The sequence below is a fragment of the Trachurus japonicus genome, chromosome 16, assembly GCF_045865225.1.
Source record: "Trachurus japonicus isolate A0001 chromosome 16, Traja_1.0".
Taxonomy (NCBI): Eukaryota; Metazoa; Chordata; class Actinopteri; order Carangiformes; family Carangidae; genus Trachurus; species Trachurus japonicus.
Window position 1 is genome coordinate 22,824,204 of NC_140922.1, and position 22,719 is coordinate 22,846,922.

Genomic DNA, 22,719 nt, shown 5'->3' on the forward strand with positions numbered 1-22,719 from the left:
ATTTTGATACTTCAGAGGATTAATGTAGAATCCAGGACTGCTATATATAAAGACAAGGACATTTTACACGTGTCTACTGCAGATTATTAAACCAGCTCATAATTAGATATCTAAAACATGCAGTTCAAACATCAAATTGATATTTATTACAGTAAGGACATGGGCTCAGATATCTATCTGCAGAATCAAACACCGGACACTGCTAAAACTGAGTGTAGCAGCCACAAGCCTTAGCAGCCAGGGAAAAAATTGCTTATCCTTGTGCGGTCTGTGGTTCTTGAGAAATTACATCAGAGAAAGTTACCCAAAGATACACACACAGCAGAGAGAGAGAGAGAGTGAGAGAGAGAGACAGAGAGAGAGAGAGAGAGAGAGAGAGAGAGAGAGAGAGAGAGAGAGATTGAATGAGATAAAGAGAGACAGAGATACAGAGAGAGAGAGAGAAATGCTGGCTTTGGCAATGTGTACAGTGTGATGTCGTGCCAATAAAACCAAGAAATAAAAAAGAGAGAGAGACAGAGAGAGAGTTCCCATAATCAGAGCACAAATATTTATAATTAGAAACTACAAAAACACTTAGGGCTGAAAACCTATTATAGCACCATTTTAAACCTATTGTGAAACCATTATGAAACACATGCTCATACCTAAGAAGAGGAAGCATTTACCCGCAGACGCAGATTGAAAACAGACTGTGTTGTTTCATAAGTGAAAAACATAGGAGAGGTAAAGGCAAGGCAAGGAAAGGCAAGGCAATTTTATTTGTATAGCCCGTTTTCACAAACAGTTTGTCTCAAAGGGCTTCACATGACATCATAAAAAATCCGAAAAATCGGAGAAACCTCAGGGTGAGCAACAGAGGAGGGATCCCTCACCCAGGACGGACAGACGTGCAACAGATGTTGTTACAGACAAGAAAACAGTTTACAACAGGAGAATGTGAGAAACATGGAAAGGTATTGCTAAAGTCACTGTGAATTTTAATATTTGTTGACAATGAACGGATTATATTTTAATTAATTAATTAATAAAAGGTGGAAAGAAATAAAGCCATGGTGGTGGTTAAATTTGTAGTTACGTTTATCTATAAATAAACATAGATATATAATGCACTATTCTCCGATATCACATTATCACAACTATTAAATTCATGTCTTACCACATAAACATCGACATATGGTAGCTTGTAAAACAACTGTTGCCATAGAAGTTTCAACTTAAGAAAATAATATCTGTCTAAGCTTGACATAATCACCAACGAGAATAGATTTGCATCAGGTAACCCAGTATGAATCTTAAATATTATAGAGCTGTCTACAGTGTAGCTGTCTCAGTTTCTGGGTCCAGATATTGTCTTGTTCAGTAACAAACTGCTGCGGCCTAAACATCAATGTAATTAATAACACATGTGGAAAGAGCTTCAACATCCAAGAAAGAAAGGCCTTTACTTGGAAAGGAGTTGTATTTTTTTTATTTTTTTTATCTCAAGCAATCTTCCCGGTAAAATAAAGATAAAAAATAAATAAATAAATAACATGAGTTACTGGAATTAAAAAAAAGACAAACACTGAGTCAGTTTCAAGAATTTCTAGCATGTAATCTTATCATTTTCTCCAGAAATTATGTTGAATAAAGTATTTAGTACAGGTGCACATTTTCATCTCTGAAGTCAATTTTACTCAGAACAACATCTTTGATGATTTAAAGCAGAAGTAAGCGATCCGGTCGTTTTGGCTAATGCTGCGTTCCAGGCAGGCTGTTGAAACCGTAAATTACAGCTTCAAGTCACAACTTACGACTTTGTAGCGTTCCAGGCAACCCACTCGTGTTTTTCCGACCTGTTTTACCGGTGAAAGTCACTATAACGGCCACTCGTAACTTCCGACCGGTGAACTCGTACCAGATCGAACTGGTACGACTTCACAAGTCGGAAAAACACGAGTTACGGGCTGCCTTGAACGCACCATAACAGTCCTCGTCCCCACGTCACCACATTCAGGCGCATCCCTTGGCTGCACACACAGCCCTGCATGCCGTTCTCTCTCCTCATTGGATAAAAACTGTAGGATACGAGAAATGTTTTCTCCTCGGCTCAGAGCAGAGCAGAGTGACTGACAGACCCGTGTTTCAGTCCAAACACTCTATGTAAGTGATTGCTGTCGGAAGATATAACTATTTAAGACTTATATTAACACAAATATATCACTTACTTCTGCTTTAATATTTCATTTGTCTGCTTTGAAGCTTAGGGAACCAAATGAGCTTCAAAAATTGATTTATGGAGCCTTGATGGTCATAAACGTTATATTATGGACTGGAAAAACCAACACACGGAAGTGATCATGGTAACTTCCTGGCAACTGTGGTAACCTAGATTAGGCCCTAACATAAACCACTTAGTCTGTTTAAGGTTCAAGTAAAATGACACTTCACTTTCAAAAGTGAAAACAGTGGCAGGGAAACAATTGACTACAGTACATGAAGAGATTAGCGACATTTGATAAGCAACAGTAAAAAATACTGTTCACTGCTGTAATATATTACACTCTGCATGGCACATTAAGGTGGTGAGTAGTGTGTGGGACTCAGATGATATGAAGGTTCAATGAGGGCATCTGCTGGGGAGAAAAGGTAAAGCACAACACAGTGGGTGAGGTATAATACGACACAAATCACCTCTTATCTTTCTTTAAAATAAGATACCTAAAGTGGCTGCAGCCAAATACTCAATAATAATGGCTATATTCCAATACACATGTACCAAAGTCTTTACTATATCTCCACCTGACAGTCCCCAGCTTATGTCTCTCTTTCTCTTTAGCTCTCTTTTTACATCATTGTCACTTGCAGCCGATTCCCACATTTAAATGTTTTTTTACTTGCTCCACCCTCCAATTGCCAGTGTGACTGTTCGGGAAGCTAAACACATTTGCTTTCCAACATAGTTTGACAGCATATTGTATAAACTGTTGGTTTGTTTGTTTTTAAGCATAGCTCGGTCCTTCCCGGCAACCTTAGAAATTGTAAACAATATGGGCTGTGTGACTTACTGAAACCCTACATGTTTTGAATAGCCAATGTCACTTTTGCAAAGAGACAAGTTCAGACTGAGTTCGACCCCAGCCCTGTCAAACTTAAAGGGATAGTTCACCCAAAATTCAAATTTCACTCATTATCTACTCACCCTCATGTCGACTAAGGGCTGGGAGAAGTTTCAGAGTCCTCCGTGTTTCTGAGTTACAGCGGGGCTCGGCGCAGCACTGCATGTCCATATGACGGTTGCGAACGGTGCTCACTTTTATTCGTCCAAAAAGACACACCAAAAACCATCCAAATACCTCCATAGTGCTCGTCTGTAATGTCCCTCTTGTATTGAAGCCCCAACATGAGAAATTGTTCCGAAACAAATAAATAAGTCTATGTTTTAAGCTTGTTTGTAGCAGAAGCTCCCAGTGTCTCAGTTCACTGCTTTGCCTGTGTCTGTGCAAATCTCGTGCGATTTGCATTGACACCCAGTTCACGGCTCCGCAAATCGCGCGAGATTCCGGCAGAGCAACACTGGGAGCTTCCGCTACAAACAAGCTTAAAATATATACTTATTTAATTTTTTTCGGAACAATTTCTCATGTCATATGGACATGCAGTGCTGCACGGAGCCCCGCGGTAACTCCGAGAAGGCACGCAGGACTCTGAAACTTCTCCCAGCCCTTAGTTGATATGAGGGTGTGTAGATAATGAGTGAAATTTGAATTTTGGGTGAACTATCCATTTAAAAGATGAACTATGCAGGATTTGTAGCTTAACCATGCTACATTTTTACCTTAATTAAACAGCTTTGGAGTAATTGTGATGGTTTAATAAATGGCTTAACTCGTTACGAGGGAGAATGGAGGCTCTCTGCCTTCCATGTGCGTGTCACTTATTGTGTCTCTTGGCTGAAAAATAACCTTGCAAGATCAGCTCAGCCGCCCCGGTGTCCCAGCACTCGTCTCTGTGCATCGATCGCGACACAAATAAGCCCTGTAACCCTTAATCTCTTGTTTATGACAGATTAAACTACACAAATATACATGTCATAACATCGTCAATTGATTGATTTCTCGCCAGCTTTGTTGTAAACAAATGCACATGGCCAGAGGAGGGTTGTCAAAACAGCAGAAAAGCGATCGGACTTGCATAGTTCCTCTTTAACCCACGCTCCTCTGCATTTTCTTCATGAAATGCTCTTTCTAAATATTTTACTTGTTTATTTATGTTAGTTTGTTTTTTATTTAACTTCCTCTCCCCATACTCCCTCATGACACACTTACTTCCCCCTCTTTCCGCTCCACCTATCCTCTTAATCTTCTTCTTATCATGTTTGGTGAATCACTGTAACCTTTGACCTTCAGCTACCAGAATCTAACCAGTCTGCACGTGAGTGAGCTCCTGTTTGCTGACCGCTTTTTAAAAAAATGTTTAAATTAAAAAATGACCTCGCCTTCAGTGGTTCTTATATTCTTCTTATTTTTCTTTCTTCTTTTCACTTATGTGCACAAACAGAAATGCAAGAGATAGTTCAAACTATTAAAGTGATGTGACATGATCGATGAACTGAATTTCCTGTAAGTCTGGTGAAAAATATGTGGCAGAAAGTTCTTCTCCAATTTCCCAGAACCTGCCACCAAACTACAACAGGTATGCCATTGTTAAGCAAACAGGGGTTGTTACAGTACGTTGGGTTGCGTGTGCGTGTGCGTGTGCGTGCGTGTAATTTTGGTGGGGAGGGAGGGGTGGAGGGAGATATACTATATAAAATTCCCTGCTCACTGCATCACAGCATTCATTATTTGCTCAGTTTTCAGGAGGTGAGTTTGAACTCTGTATCTGCTCTTAATCTTATTTCAATGGATCAACTTTAATAACATCGTTCTGCAACTGCAGAGTGCATCTATTTGTACTAGTGATGATATAATAATGATGAGATATAAAATGTTTATAGGAACCAAAAAGCAAATATCAGATGGATTCGGTGATTAAAACAATTGTATGAATGATGATGCTGATGACTATGATGTTGACAATAATGATGGCGATGTCTCTAATTTCAAAGTTGTTTCAAGATGCCCTCACAAAAGTTGTCTGTCCTTGTCCTTGCTGTGCTCTGTGTCAGCTCTGTCAACTGTGGGTCAAAATGTAAGAAGTTAATCCAACTATTGAGGCTTTTTTTTTACACAATTTCTAGTGTTGAGGGAGTAAAGAATTGTTGTTTCCTCTGTTCCTTCACCTGTAGCTTCCACTCCAGCTATAGTTCACTACTCCTACTCTCGTGCAGTTGGAGGTGGCAGTGGCACTTCCTTCTCCTCAAATGGAGAGGGAAGGATCACAGCAATCAGGCTCTGGGAGATCTCTCATTCCTACATCACTGGGTAAGTCTTCAGTCTTTCCCCTCCTTGTCCATTGACTCATTACAATATCCAGCCACATTATGACTGTAACATTCAGTCTACCTTCATTATCTGCTCTCACCTATTCAATTTATTCCCTCTTGTGTGTGTCCTTATAGTATTCAGCTGCGTTATGAGCGCACTTGGACTACGATGATTGGACGAGTATTTGGCAGTCCAAAGGAGTTGACGCTCTTTGACAATGAGGTCATTGTTCAGGTCAGAGATTTTGTGATACTACCGCAAAATACTAGTCTAGTCTTTAAAAGGATGAAAAAGCGCTAGGCTTACTTCAGGCACTCAGGGCATATTATATAAAAACAATAGTCAAATGCCGACCGGTTCTGACCAGCGTGGTCGTCTTCAGGGCATGGCTGTAGACTGAGAAACAAGTCCCTTACTGTATATAGGCATAGTGGGTTGACTACACTGGCTGCTACATGAAGACATTATGTTTCAATTAACATAAGCATCTCAATATAATATATCAAAAAACATATCAGTAGACATATAAAAAAAAAACACAATACACAATCACAGACTTTGTTACCCCCCCCCCCCGCCAAACATAAAACTTGATTGTCAATTGCTAAAGTAAACACACACAACTATTTTATCTGCACTCAAAATCAAACTCTGTATTCAGCTCATTCATGTTATGTTTTCTAAAAAAATATTACCTTTGTTTACCATTTTGCACCATGTTCATTATGGTGATTGAGAACTTGTGATTGCTGAAAGTTATTTATAGTTTTGGGTAAAGAGTGACTGATTCCATAATTGGGTTGATGAGGTTTTGGTGCAGAAAATGTTGTTTCAGCAACTCTGTAAAACTGTAATATGCTCACAGTGTCCATGCATTTTTTTCAGATCTCCGGTAAACACGACAAGTCCTACATCTATCAGTTGATATTTGTAACCTCCTTAGGGCGCTCTCTGTTCGCTGGACAGCCTATCCGGGTGATATATCCTTTCTCTTTGCTACAATATTTATTCATACTTATACTTGTGGTCATTTATTAACATCTAATATTGTGTTTCAGGACTCCTTTAACTTCTACCCGATCCATGTTGACGCAGAGCTCAGACTGCTGAGTGGCCGCTTTAATGGCAATGGGATTACTTCACTGGCAGCCCACTGGGGGGTGATATACATGGATAAAGGCAAAAGATTTTTCAAGATTCCACCAAAGACCAAAAGCTGAGTAATAATGAGTATGATTTACTGATCAGTGATCAAGCTGTGGTACGTATACGTGTAATCAAATGTGTGCTGGGTAATATTGCACCATGTTTAGATCGAGACCTTTTGTGTAATTGTGTGTATGGAACAATGATTTATCAACAATGAAAACAATGATGAAGGAACATGAGCATTTGTGTGCATCACTGAGAGACAAACAGCAGTTATACCTTTAATCAAAATTAAATGTATTGAAGAATGTATACTGAAAGGATTACAAGTTATGATTCAAATGACTGCATGATTTTTATTTCTGCATATTCTTTTTAATTTGCCTTAATTCTTTTTATACCTGTTGTGAAAACAAAATAAAAACAACTTGAAAACAACTTGGTGGTATATGGTGTAGTAATGATGGAGAAAAAACATTCATAAAAGATCATATGACACCTCAATGAACATAAAAGATTAAAGCAAGGGTAGGAGGGAATCTAGAAAAGGTAAACACAGCCAACAATAAGATGGAGGACGATGAAGTTGGCATCCTGTTACATGTCTGCATTTGTAAAATAGCCTATTGGAGAGCTGCCCTCAGATCACTGGAGTAAATATGGACTCTACCACACATACCCAGTACTTCATTTTCTTTCTTCTTGTCCAAAAATGTAGACAGCTCAGCTGACTGCACATGTCCCTCATAGGGCAGAAAGTCTGAACAATGTTACCATGGAACAGGAGGCAATGAGACTACTGCTGCTCCTCTGTGGTTTTCCAGTCACGGAAACTCAGGTAACTGCTTCCTGCATAGCACAGTGTGGTCAGAAAAGCAAAGAACTGAAAGAGTGAAAGGGGGAAAGGGTTAAAGGGGAAAAAAAAAGGAAATAGAAAGAAAAACATGGAAGAAATTTAAAGAAAATTTAACACAACTTTCTTAAATGTTACATTTATTTCACAATTTCTTAGTTGCATTGTATTTTATCCATATTAACTGAGTTAAGGCAGTTTCAAAACACTGTTTCCTCATTGCCTACTAATACTAATCTCAAGGAAATTTAAATCGAAAGCAACTGGACTTGATTATTTGTCTAGGAAGACGTTTCACCTCTCATCCAAGAGGCTTCATCAGTTTATGGTCAGATGCGCTTGGATGAGAGGTGAAATGTCTTCTTAGACAAATAACCAAGTCCAGTTGCTTTCGATTTAAATTTCCTTGAGATAACTATGATCTGGACAAATGAGAATATTCACAGGCTTACTAATACTAATGCAACCATTTTCTTAATTTGTTTATGTCTTCCTAAAAGCACTTGTTACACAAGTTTTATGCACATATTTATCAAAGGAATAATACTCAGGTTGTTAAAAGACAGTGTCTTCTGTAACAGTTTGAAAAGATGACGTCATGTTTCTGGAAATACACTAATATTAGAGGCCATCAGAAAGTCAGAATATGATGCTTTGATTCAGATTTTTTTCCTCAAAATCTTTTTCTCATGCATTCTCATGCAGTGGCCTTCTGCAGAGGCTTTTTCAGGTGTGAAGAAGTGGTTGGCTGCACTTTGTACAGATGAACAATATGGCCAATGAATAGATGTCTCTTATTTTATATAAAGGCATTTTCTGCATGCCGTAAAAGCCATCATGCAGACTTGTAAGATTTGAATGGGCTGCTCTAATACAGAGCCAGACCTCTGGGTCGTTTGTTATGTCTCTGCTCTGAAGGTTGCACCATTTATTAGATTGTATCTGTGGTTTTGTCACTTCATTGTGACTCAACTTCCTTTGATGCTCTGACATACCGACTTAAGACATTAATTAAAACAACACAAGCTTTTTTTTTGAGTGATCATTAGCACACAAGTGCTCTTACTGCAGATGCTGCCCAGCAGTTGTAGTTGTGTCGCCCCCTAATGGCCTGGTTGACTGTCAGAGCATCCACCACTGCTGTCACCAGGTAGAGAGCTGCAGCGCTACAGTTCACACTCAGCGACTAGAGGAGACAAAGACAGAAACAGTGAATCACTGAGCAAAAGACAAATCTGTCCAACTTTGTGTGTGTGTGTGTGTGTGTGTGTGTGTGTGTGTGTGTGTGTGTGTGTGTGTGTGTGTGTGTGTGTGTGTGTGTGTGTGAGCATGTTACCACTGTAGTCCAGGGGACCTGTGGTATCCTCTTGTGGACTCCAATGAGGTAAATAAGAAACAGGGAAACCGTCAGGATCCAGCACAGGATGGCAACAAACATCACCCAGCAAAGGGCAGGCAAATGAAAATAGTGTGTTCCCCCAACCAGAACCCACACTAACATACCACACAGCTGGAAAAGAGGAGACATAAAAGGGAGCATGATATAGGACAGGAAATGAACAGTTTTGAGATTAAGAGAAAATTCCTGTAAATGAACCAGAGTAAAAAAAAAAATCACACAGGATGTAATGTTTCTGGTCATCTTTGTTCTCTTTTTTGATACTGACTGTTCTGTTGATTATTCTTCAATGACTCACTTCCAATTTTCATTGGTCATTACACACAACATACTCCATCTCCGCTGCATCCAAGTGGCGTGGTGGTGAGTAGTTTAAGCTGCTGCTCCCAACACTGTTCTAAATCCACCCTTCCTGTTTCACAACAAAAGATTCCTGCTGGATGTTTCATATCACAGGAAGAAAGTGAAGTCTGGTGTGAAATGTGACTGAGCTGAGTTGGTTTCTTCTAAAATGAAATCTCTTGTACAACCAAAGTTAAACTGATTTCAATCTATAATTATTTAATGAAACCAACCAACATAAATAATTATCTCACAATCATTTGTATATAAATCTACTAAATCAAATGTTTTAGTGTGACTGCATTTCCATGTAACTTATTTGAATGTGTGGCAGTCCGATTGCTCCAAATGTGGCGTGCCCAGCCTCTGTATGGCAGCCAGCCAGACTGTATTTAGAGAAAGGCTATCCTGTCTTTTTCCCTCAGTTGATTTGAAAAGGAAGAGAGACAATGAGGGAGAGAGAGGAGGTAGAGTTGATTTGCTTAGTGTTTTTAGTCAACTTCCTATTTTCATAGAAACATAGTTTTTTGTTTTACTCTTGTTTTCTTGGGTCTTTTGAATACTGTCTTATAGCAACACCACAGATATACAGTACTTATGCTATTACTATGAATTTCACATTCACGTTGTGGATAAAGAGTAAAGTAAATAAAATAATTACAGTATATGAATCATTTTTTTAATCAAACTGTATAGACTAGAGTCAGCCTGCACTGCATCTGGTCTCCATTTCTACATTATCTGGTAAGAACATGTGCTTGCAACATAGGTGTGACAAAAAAATCTGATAATTTTATTACTTCCTGTCAGTCATTATTTAAAGTATAATCAGATGCCCCAATATTAACCTGTTGTAAAGTCTATTGTGTTTGCTAATAATGCCTTCCTCAGGCCTTAAAACTTAAAACTTAAAACTTAAAAAAACATATTCACACTTACTATCTCGGCTATGAGGAGAATTCCTTTAGCAGTTGTAGCAAAATGCTGGTCGAAGGCCAAGGTGGAGGTGGAGATGTTGTACTCTGGCACTGAGGGAGTCCTGCAGCCCGACACCACAGCAGCTCTCTCCATCGTTCACTGACACACCCAGCTTGTGTGCTTTCTGTGAGGTTGTGTGTCGCTGCAGCAGAGGAAGTCGTGTTCCTGTCTCGGAATCCAACAAGGACAAATTGTCGATCAGATTGTACAGTGACAGCAACAAAACAAATGTTTGAGCTGTGTCCTGTTTCATTTCCCATGATAAAACTCTTGGATTAAAAGAAAAAAAAAAAGTCAACAAATTTACAACCCGTATGGAGAATTTTTGATGTACAGTTATGTGTAATCTTTTTTGTAATCTTAGTAGAAGCTCTATAGGAGCCATAATGGTCCATTACACATCCAAAATTCAAAGATGACACTGAATAGGAGGACAACAGAGACAAAAATCCTTTCGGAGGTGTCTACAGCTGGTGCACTGTGTGATATCTACATGATGATGAATTATAGGTGAGAGGAATATATGATGTCTGCATGAGTAATGCTTCTTATAGCCTAATTTTGCACATTTTGTGCACCAACATACAACTGTTGATTGTTTAGGTTGATGTGTTATATTCCAGGTTGTGAAAATCAATTTGTATTCTTGTAGGCTATTCTAAAAATGGCCAGTACTTAACAATCAATAGAAAGTTGGAAAAACAAACAAACAAAAAAAAAACCCATAAAGTAAGCTGTGGAATATAAGAGATGTGAATATGCTCTCTCTCCATTAAAAAAGCAGGAGGTTGTAACATCAGGAGGTGCTGCCTGCTCTCTGAATAGTGAAGACATTTTCAAATAAAATCCCACCTGCCTTGGGCTCTGTAGCCTAAACAAAAAGTTAGACAGTAGAACAGCAAACTATGTAGGCCTATGTTTAAATACTGTATAATGAAGGCAATGTAAAATTTACATTTTGACTGAGATCCGATTTTAAGTTAATATAGGCCATCAGAGGTAAATGTATTAAAAAGAAAGAAAGGAAAGGAAAGGAAAGGAAAGAAAAAGGCTGTATTTTTATCCATAGGCTACGTATTTACCCATGTAGCCTATGTTCATTTGTACATTTATTGTGATACACGTGAGTTACAATAGCCTACAGTGTATAACCTCTGGAATCAGCCGGTGTAGTTCTTCTCACATTTACCTGAGCTCTTCCCGGTCTGTTATTGGTTAAGTGAGCGACATGTGACTGGAGGAGACAGGATGTTGATGTTTTGAGGCGGTTAAGTGTGAAGCGAAGAAAAAGCTGCAAAAAAAAAAGTTGATCAGTCTTCATCTAGCATAAACCCTCGCGTTACTGATGGTGTCCTGGGCAGATCATTAAATCACATCCTCTCTATAGTGTAGTGTTCCGGTCTGGCAGCACGTGCAAGTTAAAGTGCATACGGGTGCACCATCAGTGCTGGTGTCAAGAAAAAGCTTCAGTCAAAGAAAGAGATGAAAACACAAATGAAGCAGCCACAGATACCACCAGACCAGATTCTGGCTGACCATGGAAAGTGAAAATAATAAGCAATACATGTCGTTTTTACCAGCTCCATGTTTCCAACTGTGGGACGAAGAAGCCAACACTGGTCTGGCTTTGACTAGATGGAGAAGCTAACCAGTGGTTAAAGAGCTGCAGCTGGATCCAGAACTGCGTTTCCTACAGTCTATGGTTTCCTCTCATCTGTAAATGCGTAAGTAACTAAGTGGAAACAGATTTTCTTTGTATTTTTTTTTTTTAATGTTTTTTTTTATTACTGAGGCTACTGGGCCATTAAGCTAAGTCTCTGCTAACCCTCTTAGATCAATTTTAGCTATTCATTGTATGACAGTGTTGCTTTGGCTGTTGCAATGGACATCTACAATAATGTGACACTGACATGAAAATATGGGCAAGAAATGTTGAACATACCTCATAGCTGCTTGTCAGATGTCGGATTTTTTTTCTAGCCTACAAGGAACTGAAAACATAAGAGTTAAAGTTTAGTAGCCTATTCAGTCAGTGTTTGATAAATGAAAAATAATCAATGGATTATGATTTGTGTCTGATACAATATGTTATTATACAAGAAAGTTAAATTATCAAGTTTTAAAGAAGTTTAATATCACTGGGATATTTGTTTCCTTGTCACATGTGACTTTCATATTGAACCTCAACTGTCTCCACGCCAGTTGAAGTCATAAAATCCTGTCAGACCACAGATGAGCATTTAACTGCAGTGATTTTTGTTCAGTTCAATTGCACCAAGACCTTGGGCCTTACTGTAATACAGTTTTTCTCAGTCACTTTGGTACATTTCTCGAATCATCATTGACGTCTGCCAAACAGTAAGTGCATACATTCGTACGAATAGCAAAACACCATGAATCACCTGCAAAAGCCAGTCTCCTGCTCAAAATCCTTAGTTCATCTACTGTGACAATTAACATGTCAGTGCCATCAGAATGACAAGTCCTTGTGTCATTGTGGATAAGACAGTCAAATTGCTTAGTCATGTTGTCAGTATAACAGTGTACTCTGGAGGGATGTTCTGATGTAAACTATGGCTAAAGTTTTGATGACAATTATTGTAAATTGTAAGTTACACCATGTGGGAGACTGGACAAGATTCACATTTACGCTTTTACTGTTTGTTCTATAATTTGTTGACAGACCATGTCATTGCGATACAGAAAAGAAAAGACAGCACTAGCACAAAGAAAAAAAACCGAAGTAGAAATGTGAACATACGTAGGACAATCTCCTTAGGGGAAACTGTACATGCAGTGCTGTAGTCCAATTCCTTCTCCTTCCATTGTCAGACATTGTAACATTGTGTTGTGCTCCGGCTATACTTTCCCCTTTGTTAGAGAAAGTCAAGATTTACCAATTCAGGACAGATTTAGAAAAGAAGGTCTAATCGAAATGTATAGAAATATGCTTGACATGATATGACAACTTGTTCAACCATTTTGCATGTAAAGACTTATTGGATGAACTAATGCCTATACATGTTGTGAGGGGGTGAGACTATTCAACAGTCCGTTATAATACATTTTGATCAACATGACATAAGCAATTGATAATGAGGAAACAGCAGAGAATTGTTCATAATCATTTGCATGGATGAACCAAAGCATTTGCTACTTGTTCAAAGAAATGAGAAACTGCTTTTTTGATGTGCACAAGTGACACAATGATGTGGAGATTGTAGTAGTTTTGAGAATTTAAATTCTGATCTGAGAAATGTACCAAAGTGACGGAAAAAAAAACTGTAAATCAGTGGCTGTGGTGCGGCTGTGGAGGCAGTGGAAGGCTTTGACCACTGGGTGGCAGTAGCAACACATGGTTGAAAAATAAGAGCACAGGGGACAAAAGATGTCAGGTTGAGGCCGAAAAGACTCATAGCTGGATATTTCATTTATTTAGATATAGTGTTATGTGTCTTGTGCTGTTATGGTTATTGTGCTTCTCATTGCTGATGGTGTTTTTTTTATTATTTGTTTTGTTGTGTTTTTCTCAAGAGCTGAACAGCTGATTGAAGGTATACAAAGATAGGCACTGATTAAAATTACTATCTTAATTTTAAAACACAGCATAATCGGATTTCCATTCAGTTTCTGTTTGCATTAAATCAGTGGGACCGTTGTGTGTTGCTCAGCTCTGTCAGCAGTTTCCCCAGGAGGCACAATCAGGACAGGACTGATTGAAGTTACCAGTTGACTATAAATTTACTCTGACGAATTCCTCAAATTAATTTGGTGATGAAGTCCAACAAGAGCCTTGAGTGAACTCATAAACAAGGGATTCATTGGGTTGGACCATTCACAAATGTAAACAAATAGAACAGAAACCGTCCCATTAAGATGCTTTATGTTTAGCTGCTGCAGTCAGTATCCTGGAGGCATTGTCAGACTGGATATTTTACATGCTTTATCTTAAGGGACTTGATAGTCTAATTCTGCCTTGCTGAGCACATTCTGCCCTGTGCAGCAATATATCCACTGCATCAATCTATACTCTGCATTACCCTCTCTCTTTCTCCATTTACTGAACCAATAATCCAGCTTCTCCTGTCTTCCTTTAGCTAGTGAGTGGCTGCATCGAGCCAATACAATAAAGGAAAAAAACAAATGGCCAACGAGGCATTTTTGAATGCAGGATTGGCAGCCTGTACCCAGAGACATGCGTCCTTCTTTGAGACCAATAGATTTTCTATATGAGCTGTCTAACAGCTAATTATCACAGCAGGACTCGGGTCATTTCACTCTCATTCAATTAAGCAAAAATGAAAAAAAAAAACAATCTCAATGTCATTCATAATGTCAGAGTACATTTTTAATTATTTCTTGACAGACTGAACGTGACCACCTTCTAAAGGTTTGGAGGATTTTAAATAAAGTCCTCATTTGTGGCAAATTTGTCTGTGTAGTCCATCAGTGTGGAGGCCCAGTGGCTTTTTTCTTGCTGTAAATTAATTTATTTTAGAGGCATTTGTGTCCAATATGTTGTTCACCACAACACTTAAAAAAGTATCTGTGGTTATACTCAGAGGAATGAGGAGGGACAAAATTAGCACATTTGTAATGGGTGTCCAATAACGTCCACTCAGAGTCTTTAGTGCTTTCTAGAAAAGGTGTGTTTTACAGCCTGTGTAGACTATCTATACAGAACACATTAATAATGGAAGCCGCTGTCGATGTGCTCACATTAGGGCAAACTCTCTCCTCAGTCGCTCACCTGGGAAAACTGTGATTAATGACACAGTCAATTGCTCTAAAGTTGTCTGAGAGCTTTCTTACTCATTCAGTATCTCTGCATCTTCCTCTAGCACTCACTCACCCCTCCTTCTGTTCCTGCTCTGTTAACACACCTCCACAGGATTTCTATGAACCCCAAAGGAACAATGTGGAGTTTCAGTGCAGCATGAAGCACTTTCACCTAATGATAATCACTTAATGAACCAGCATTAAGAAACAGGCTGCATGAATGTGAGTTCATGGCTGAGTGAAGTGATTGTTTTTGTAGAGATGGATGGAGTTTTGTAAAATTATTATTTTTTAAAACTTGATGATTTCATTAGATGTTGAAGAGGGATGATGTGCAGATGATGGGGGAAAAAAAGAAATGTACCAATGAAACTGAGGAAAACCTTTTAAAAGTAGCAAATCCTCACTTGACTGAATATAAAGGTGTTAGTACTGAGGGATCATATCAATGATTATCTGAACATGATCCTGTACAGTCCTCATCATAATTAGTAGGAATAGAGCTTCCCTCCTTCTCATCAATAACTCGATGCTTTCTTTAGTGACCACTTTCTGAGATTGTTGTAGTAATTATGATGCTCTATTGTCTCAGGAGCTCAATTAAAAGAACTTTTCTCCTTTAATTCCCCCAAAATACCATAAAGACTTGAAAGCACACAGGTGATTAATGGTTATTTCCCTGCTTTTACAATTTGTTCTGTATATGATTACATTAGTGTGGCCTTATCTCTGACTTTTTCCTCATTTCACTAATGATGATGACAGTAATTAAGATGAACGAAGACTTCATGTGCGCCACTAATGTTCTAGTCATCCACAGATTTTGTGTTGTGTTGTTTGGTCACAAATGAGGAAAAAAGGCTGAAAACTGTCATAAGATTTAGGAGTAAGATCAATTGAGTACAACAACCACTACCTAAGAGAACCATACTTACATTAAATTCAACATGGGACAAGAGCTATCATTTTTTTCCCATTAAAATTTGACTTTGTAGAAAAGTATAAAATAACAAAACAAGCTGTTCCTTTGTCTTTTTAATGAAAAATGTGAGTTATTATTACATTTACTAGTATTTCATTTCTGCTGCTGATTCAATTCATTTCAGTGAAATTATAGCGAGCCCAGCTTTACCGGTGGCTCCCAATCATCCAATTATTCAGACAGCAAAGTAATCTTCATCTCAGACTGATTTAATTGAGAAAGAGAGACAAAATAAAACAAATAGGATTAGTTTTCCACCGACTCCAGAGGGAATTATGCAACAGACTAAAATGTTGTACCTATTGTTGCTGATGTTGTACTTTCACCCTGTTCCTTCTTTTTCTGAGAGTGTGGAGAGAGCGACAGCGAGGTATCACATCTCTGCTGGAAATGTCAGGGCTGTTATTTAGCTTTCCATCTCTCCCCTCCCTTCCTGAAAGTGTCTTCTCCATTCTCATCATTGTCTTCACTGCTTTGCTGTATTTACTCTTCTATCCCTCTAATTCTCTCTCCCCTGTTCTGTCGTTGTCTTCATGGTGTGTTTAGATCCTGCAGCAGTGACACACAGCCTCACCATTGACACACACACACACACACACTGCACCATTTACTGAAACTCTACATGCTAAGATGTAAATAACCTGAACTCCTCCTGAACCTCCCCATCCCCTCCACTACACACACTACACACACACACACACACACAGACACGCACACACAAACTCACTCAAAATGCATGTGTGCTTGCCCAGATGCTGCACTGTAATTGGCCACTGTGGCTTCCTGCTGTGGCAAAGATATTTTTAATGCACACACTTAAAGACACACACACACACACACACACACACACACACACACACACTAATCCTTGCCTCTGCAACATCTGCCACATCCCCCGGCACATGTGCTGGTTAAATGTAACCACACACTCATGCGCACACGCATATCCACCAGTGTAACCATACAGGCAGCCCCTCCCCGTTTAACCACCGGCCCTGACATCAGTTCTAAATAAACTGATGCAGTTGTTCACCGACAGGCACAGCCTCGCCCTTGGAAACTACAACTGCTGTTTTCTCATTTTCAACAGTGTTTCCCTTGGACTGCTTTCTTGGCTGCGTGGAACGGCCTCTGGATCAGTGTTTGGATCATGTGACACTAAACGTTTCCACTGGAACTTTTAGAGAGAGTAAATAAAAACTATTTTGAAAAGTGCAACATCTATCGATCTTTAAAATCCTTAATTTCTTTTGCATGTTTTTATACTTGTCAGGTGAATTTTTAACCTTCATCTTAGAGATACATGATTTCACCACCGCTCTCACTATAGTGACTGTCTAAGACAGAATGGACTATTATGTGTTTGGATAAAGCAAAAACATATTTTGATTGTAATTCTCCATGGGAAGTGAAACTGTCCAGCAGATATTTAAGACTGTAGCTCAGTACAAAATACTAAATATATGTCCCCTAACTAGATGGGAGCCGTAGCTGCTGCTCACCTTGTCGACTCTGTGTTAATCAGAGAGAGAAATAAGACGAGAAGATATTGGTTTAAATGGCTGAAATGTTCAGTTCTGTTTAATGTTGTTTGAAATCTGATAACATTAAACTACAGCTCAGAGACTTTGCAACATGGATGAAACCCTCCAACAGTGTCCAGTGGTCGTTTTGGTGATGCCATTCACTAAGACAGTTCATTAGTATGCAATGGAGAAGAGGGAGCAGAAGCTTTATTTTCACTGATTGATTTGCTGATGTTATGGAACAAGAAAACATTTTTTTTTTTTTTTTTTAGTGGTAGAAGTTGTTTTGTTTTGTTTTGTTTTTCAACAAGGCAGGGCTGCTCCGTCCAGTTCGGAGGAGAGATTGGTCCTGTGTTTCTCGATGAGCATTTACTATCTGCTAACCTTACACGTCAAGAGAGACAGAGAGAGCGAGGGGTGGGGAGACGAGGCGAGTAAAAAAGAGAGGGAGAGGGCGATGGATGTATCAAACAGCAGCCTCCTGCTGAGCGGGGAATGGAAAAGCTGCTGGCACCAACATGAATATTTCAGCAGAAAGCTACAGCTCTCTGTACCCCTCTCTCTCTCTCTCTCTCTCTCTCTCTCTCACTCACTCACTCACTCTCTCTCACTCTCTCTCGCGCTCTGTCTCTCCCCCTCTCTCTCTTTTTCACCTTTTCCTTCTCTCCACTTCTCTCCCTCTTAACCCTCCACCGCTCCCACCCCCTGCTTCTCTCCCTTTACTCTCTTTTGGAGTGGACAGTGATAATGAGTAGAGTGATAGAGATGGAGAGAACGAGACAGAGGGACATATACAAAGAGAGGGAGAAGGGGAGAGAGAGAGAGAGAGAGAGACCGGCTCGGACTGAATTCAGGGTAGCTGAAACAGAAAATGGCTCCTGAATGTAAATCTGGGGAGGCAGCAGCAGAGTGTTGCCTCAACTTGGCTGCTTCCCCAACCCCCCTGCTAGACACTTGTGATGGTTTGGCCCGGGGTAGTTAGACAATAAAAACAGAACGCATGGAGCAAAACAAATATCAGCAGGCAGGGACTTTCTCTGGAGACCTAAATAGATTTTTAACAGTCTGCTGTTTTGGTTTTTTTGGGGGTTTTTTTTCAATAATTTAACAACAACTCCTTTCCTTATCTGTTGTTTATTTTTAGCTATCTTGTTATCTTTTCAATTTAGAATGTGTGTGTTTATAAGTGAGTCTGTTGTGAATTGGGGTGATGATAAAAACTGTCGATTGATCAATAGAAATCCCTTGATCAGTTAATAACGAATCTTTGTGATAATTGCATTCAGCTAAGATGCGATGTTTGGGTGCAGAACACACAATAAAGGTGAGCTGTGCCTGGAGGAGCAGTCTGTGTGATGTGAACTTGTTTTTCTCCAAAAAAGAAAAGCACGGTTGTAAATTTGTCTAGAAAGTGTACATTTTGAGCTTGAGTGAAACAAGTCACTTGAGATTGGGGAATTTATTTGAATAACATTCGGGCTCCCTTGTATTTTTGGCATCATACCCAAAATAAACAAAACCCTTGGGTTGCCAGGAGTTTGTCATCAGAAACATTTAGAGAATTGTGAATTCAGTGTGTCATGCATCACAGTTAAAAAGCTGCTTCCACTGATTCATTCAGTTTCATGAGTTGAGCCCAAAATAACTACAAGAGTAAGACAATTGGTTCTTTCTTTAAAAAGATTTGTAAAATCACTACTATGATTTATTATGCAAAAATTATTTTTTTCCCCCAATTCTTTACTGTGATTGTAGGGTTAATGTCACACTGTAAAATCTTCATCTATTTGATTTAGAAGTCTCAAGTTAAGAGTGGTGATGTCTACAGTGTCCTGAACACCACTTTAAGCCAAATTCACATTGATAAATGTTGGTTCTACTGCTCCTCTCTGTTTTGTTGTGTCAGACTAAAGGATGGGCTAATTCACTGTGTTTCTGTTGGGATTATAACTGAGGCATCGCTGCTTCTGCCAATACACGCAGCCAGCCAAATAGCCTTCAACCTAGATGTGCTCTCCAGATACAGACTCTTTTTTTTTTTGTATTTGTTTACTTCTCGTCATCAGTGTTTGGCCTCTGCAGCTGGATGACATTTATTTAGATAGCAGATAGCAGTGTTTTACGCTAAAAACGCTTTCTTTTCAGAGTCAGGACAAACACTGAGGAAACACATTAAAAAAAAACATATTGCAAAGGAGAACTTTTACTAAAGTTGATTAATGGCAAACTCCACAGAAACGCACTCATGTCCCACTCTGAGGCAAGATATGAGTGGATGGACTGAGTGAGTTTTAGAAGAAAACAAATGGTGAAAATGAGCCCATGTCTGTTTTGTTGTTGGCGAACAGTTGTTATGTGTGGTGAGGTTGTAAGACGTTCATGGTGGACAGCTACAAGGCCAGGTTAAATTTAGCCCCATAACTTAACTGAAGGTCATGAAAGTACAACTGCTTCACATTCACTAACTGGAAACAGTGGACGCTCTAGTTGAGAAAATAATCAAGTATGTTTTTGAGTTATAAGTTAGATTTTCATTTTAAGTGCATTCTCGTGCCCCACCTTGCTCTCTTTCTCTCTGTTTTGAACACACGCCTACATGCGCACAAGGCTTCAGATTTTAGCAGCGCGCTCGTCTTTTTCTGGCCACGCTGGCCTTGTTTTTGTTTGAATCATGTGCCAGTTTTAATGAATATCGTTCAGACTGTTCTTGCTTGTGTTCCCAGTGCGATTCTCTGATTCATAGTTAATAACATGTTGAGCTTGCATCATGCAAAATGAAGAGGCCCACATTGCTTCTCGCATTAATACTGAACAAAAACACTCAAAGGAATCTGCAGATGTGCTGCAGAATTCACACTTAGTTTAAATAATGAGTGCAAAGGCGGTAATTAAGTTTTGATAGAAATTGCTTCAAAATGACGATGAAATGACAACTCACGGTGGAATTGATTAAAACTTTTAATTGATAAACTGATAAACACATAGCGTGATAAATATTTAGCTGGACGCTAACCACCACTCTGCAACACTGCAGTCTGCACTTGACCCTGCTCCTGACCTGTCCTGCAAGCTGAAGGAGCATGACTTCACAGGGATCCATCCCAGTATTAGCAAAGTGGTATGTTAGAGTGTGCTATGAGGTTGAGAGGTGGGCTACTGCTACTGGCTGGTTAGTTTCCTATCTGCAGATATGCCTGTCATCATACAGGTCCAAGTGGTTGCCCCTGGCCAAGATATGGACCAATAGTGAACTCTGATAACACTGCTGCTAAATATGAGTCTGTGGCGTGTGCATGACAGTGTTTAAGTGTGTGTGTGTGTGTGTGTGTGTGTGTGTGGTACAACAGATAAGAGAAAAAAGTGTGTGTGTGCGTACCTATGTATCTGGAGAGGATGGATCAGTGTGCGTTCGTGCGTGTGTGTGTGTGTTTAATAGTCTGCTTAGTGTTTCATGGTGGTAAATCGTTCGTTCTGTCTCATCTCACACACCGCTGGACAGCAGAGTCTGCACTACCCTGATAACACAAACACACACACATGCACACACCACATCACATACAAGCACAAGCTTTCCCTCACACTCTCTTGGACACACACGCGCGCACACACACTTGCACCAAGGCTATACGAGGCAGTAACTGCAGCCTGTAGAGAATCAGCCAGTCTATTTGTCTGTCTGTCTGTTTACTGCCCTGCCTGTCTATCCCCTGCTGCCAAGGTCAGTATTGTTGGGAAAAGCCTCTACATCTATGAGGCGGTGAAGCCCTGTGCTGCAGAGTGGTCGGGGTTATGCACATATAATGTAAAGGCTAAAACATGGCTGACCTACTTTAATCCCATAAAGGCTGTTATTTTATTTCCCCCACCTGGCATTGTGTGCATTTAGCAAAGGGGGGAAAAAAACACAAAAACGTAATGTCACAAAGTTCTTAACATAAAACGTACAAATAATATAAACATCTGAAGCCAGAAAAACAGACATTAAATAAAATGTGAAGCTTAACATTGTCAAAACAAGTTAATCAATAGAAATGTGTTGTAGTGATTTACAAGAAGGTAATGCACCTGTAGGACCACCTGAAGAGCCAGCTGATGAAAAAAAAATCATAGATAGATGTTTCTGACTATGAAAAACAAAAGTGGACAAGTGCATTGATATGTAAGTTTTTCACTCCAGGTTTCATTAGGAATGGCACTAGGACGTTGTGGTTCGACATTTACACCAACTCAACCGAACAGAGAAAGAATGAGGTTGTCTGTTTTGCTGTTGCACTCTTAAAGGCACGTTTTCTTTTAACAAATGTTTCTATCGACTCATATAAGGAAGTCTATACTGAAATACTGACTCCATCTAAGTGGACCAACTCAGACAACTTGTGAGGGCTGGGGCCGGGGCAGAGAGGAAGACTGATAAAGATAATAATGGAAATATGTGGGCAAGGGAAGAGAAGAAAGACAGGAAGAAAATGGGGGATGGGTGGAGGGCAGGGGAAGATAAGAGAGGAGAAAGATGGGAGGAATGATAAAAGAAAGGTGGAGATGACGATGGATAGAAGGAGAAAATGGAGGCCGGGGCTGATGAGAGAAGGGCTGATATAGGTGAGCAGAGGGAGAAAGAGAAAGCAATCAAATCTGTCCAACTCTTGAGGTTATTAAGCTTCTGAACTCACATAGAGTAGTAAAAGATGGGAATGAAATGTGTGTGTGTGTGAAGGAGAGAGAGAGGTGTGTGTATAATGGAAGGTTAATACTGCTTGCTCTTAATGGTAATTTTGGCCTGTCACTCTTCTAAAGGCCATCGCTGTGGGCCATCAGCCAGCCGCACACAACCACCAGCACACTGCAAATGTCACCGTTACTGCAGTGGGCCTGCACATGGCTCTGTGTGTTCATGTTGAATTACTTTCCTATTTTCTTCCAAATCAGTCCTATTTTTTTTTTATGTTTTTCAGTTTTTCTGTGCCTCTGTCTCTCTCTTTGTCCTTAACATTCATACTTTCCTCCTCCTCCTCTTCCTCCTCTCTCTCCGTATTGACTAGTCAGGCTGTAAATATTTACATGTACTGAAACCCCGTCGATCGATCTCTGTCCACTTCTGTCTCACACTGACAGCGATCAGTTACGCTCCCAGCTCACTCAGTAATTGGCTCCTTTTTTTTCTCCAGCCATTGTTCATTATTTATAATATCTGTGTCTCCGAGAACCATAGCACCACTTTTAACATTTCTTTTAAGTAACTGACAGCCAAGATTGTCTCTCATGTGTAGAAAATGTTTTATCACCATGGGGCTGAGCTAAAC

General features: G+C 39.5%; 2 protein-coding genes across 2 annotated transcripts; one reads left to right on the forward strand and one right to left on the reverse strand.

Moving 5' to 3' along the window:
- The first annotated feature begins 5,096 nt into the window (after positions 1-5,096).
- LOC146972416 (zymogen granule membrane protein 16-like) lies at positions 5,097-6,631 on the forward strand. The gene is made up of 5 exons (XM_085802583.1): positions 5,097-5,175; positions 5,273-5,408; positions 5,546-5,645; positions 6,297-6,386; positions 6,470-6,631. Exons 1-5 carry the CDS (start codon positions 5,103-5,105, stop codon positions 6,629-6,631), a joined length of 561 nt encoding a protein of 186 aa, XP_085658709.1. The 5' UTR covers positions 5,097-5,102.
- Positions 6,632-6,641: 10 nt separating this feature from the next.
- Positions 6,642-10,282, reverse strand: cmtm8b (CKLF-like MARVEL transmembrane domain containing 8b). The gene is made up of 4 exons (XM_085803359.1): positions 10,094-10,282; positions 8,750-8,923; positions 8,480-8,599; positions 6,642-7,443 (listed from the first exon to the last, which is right to left on the reverse strand). Exons 1-4 carry the CDS (start codon positions 10,223-10,225, stop codon positions 7,357-7,359), a joined length of 513 nt encoding a protein of 170 aa, XP_085659485.1. The 5' UTR covers positions 10,226-10,282; the 3' UTR covers positions 6,642-7,356.
- Positions 10,283-22,719: the final 12,437 nt, after the last annotated feature.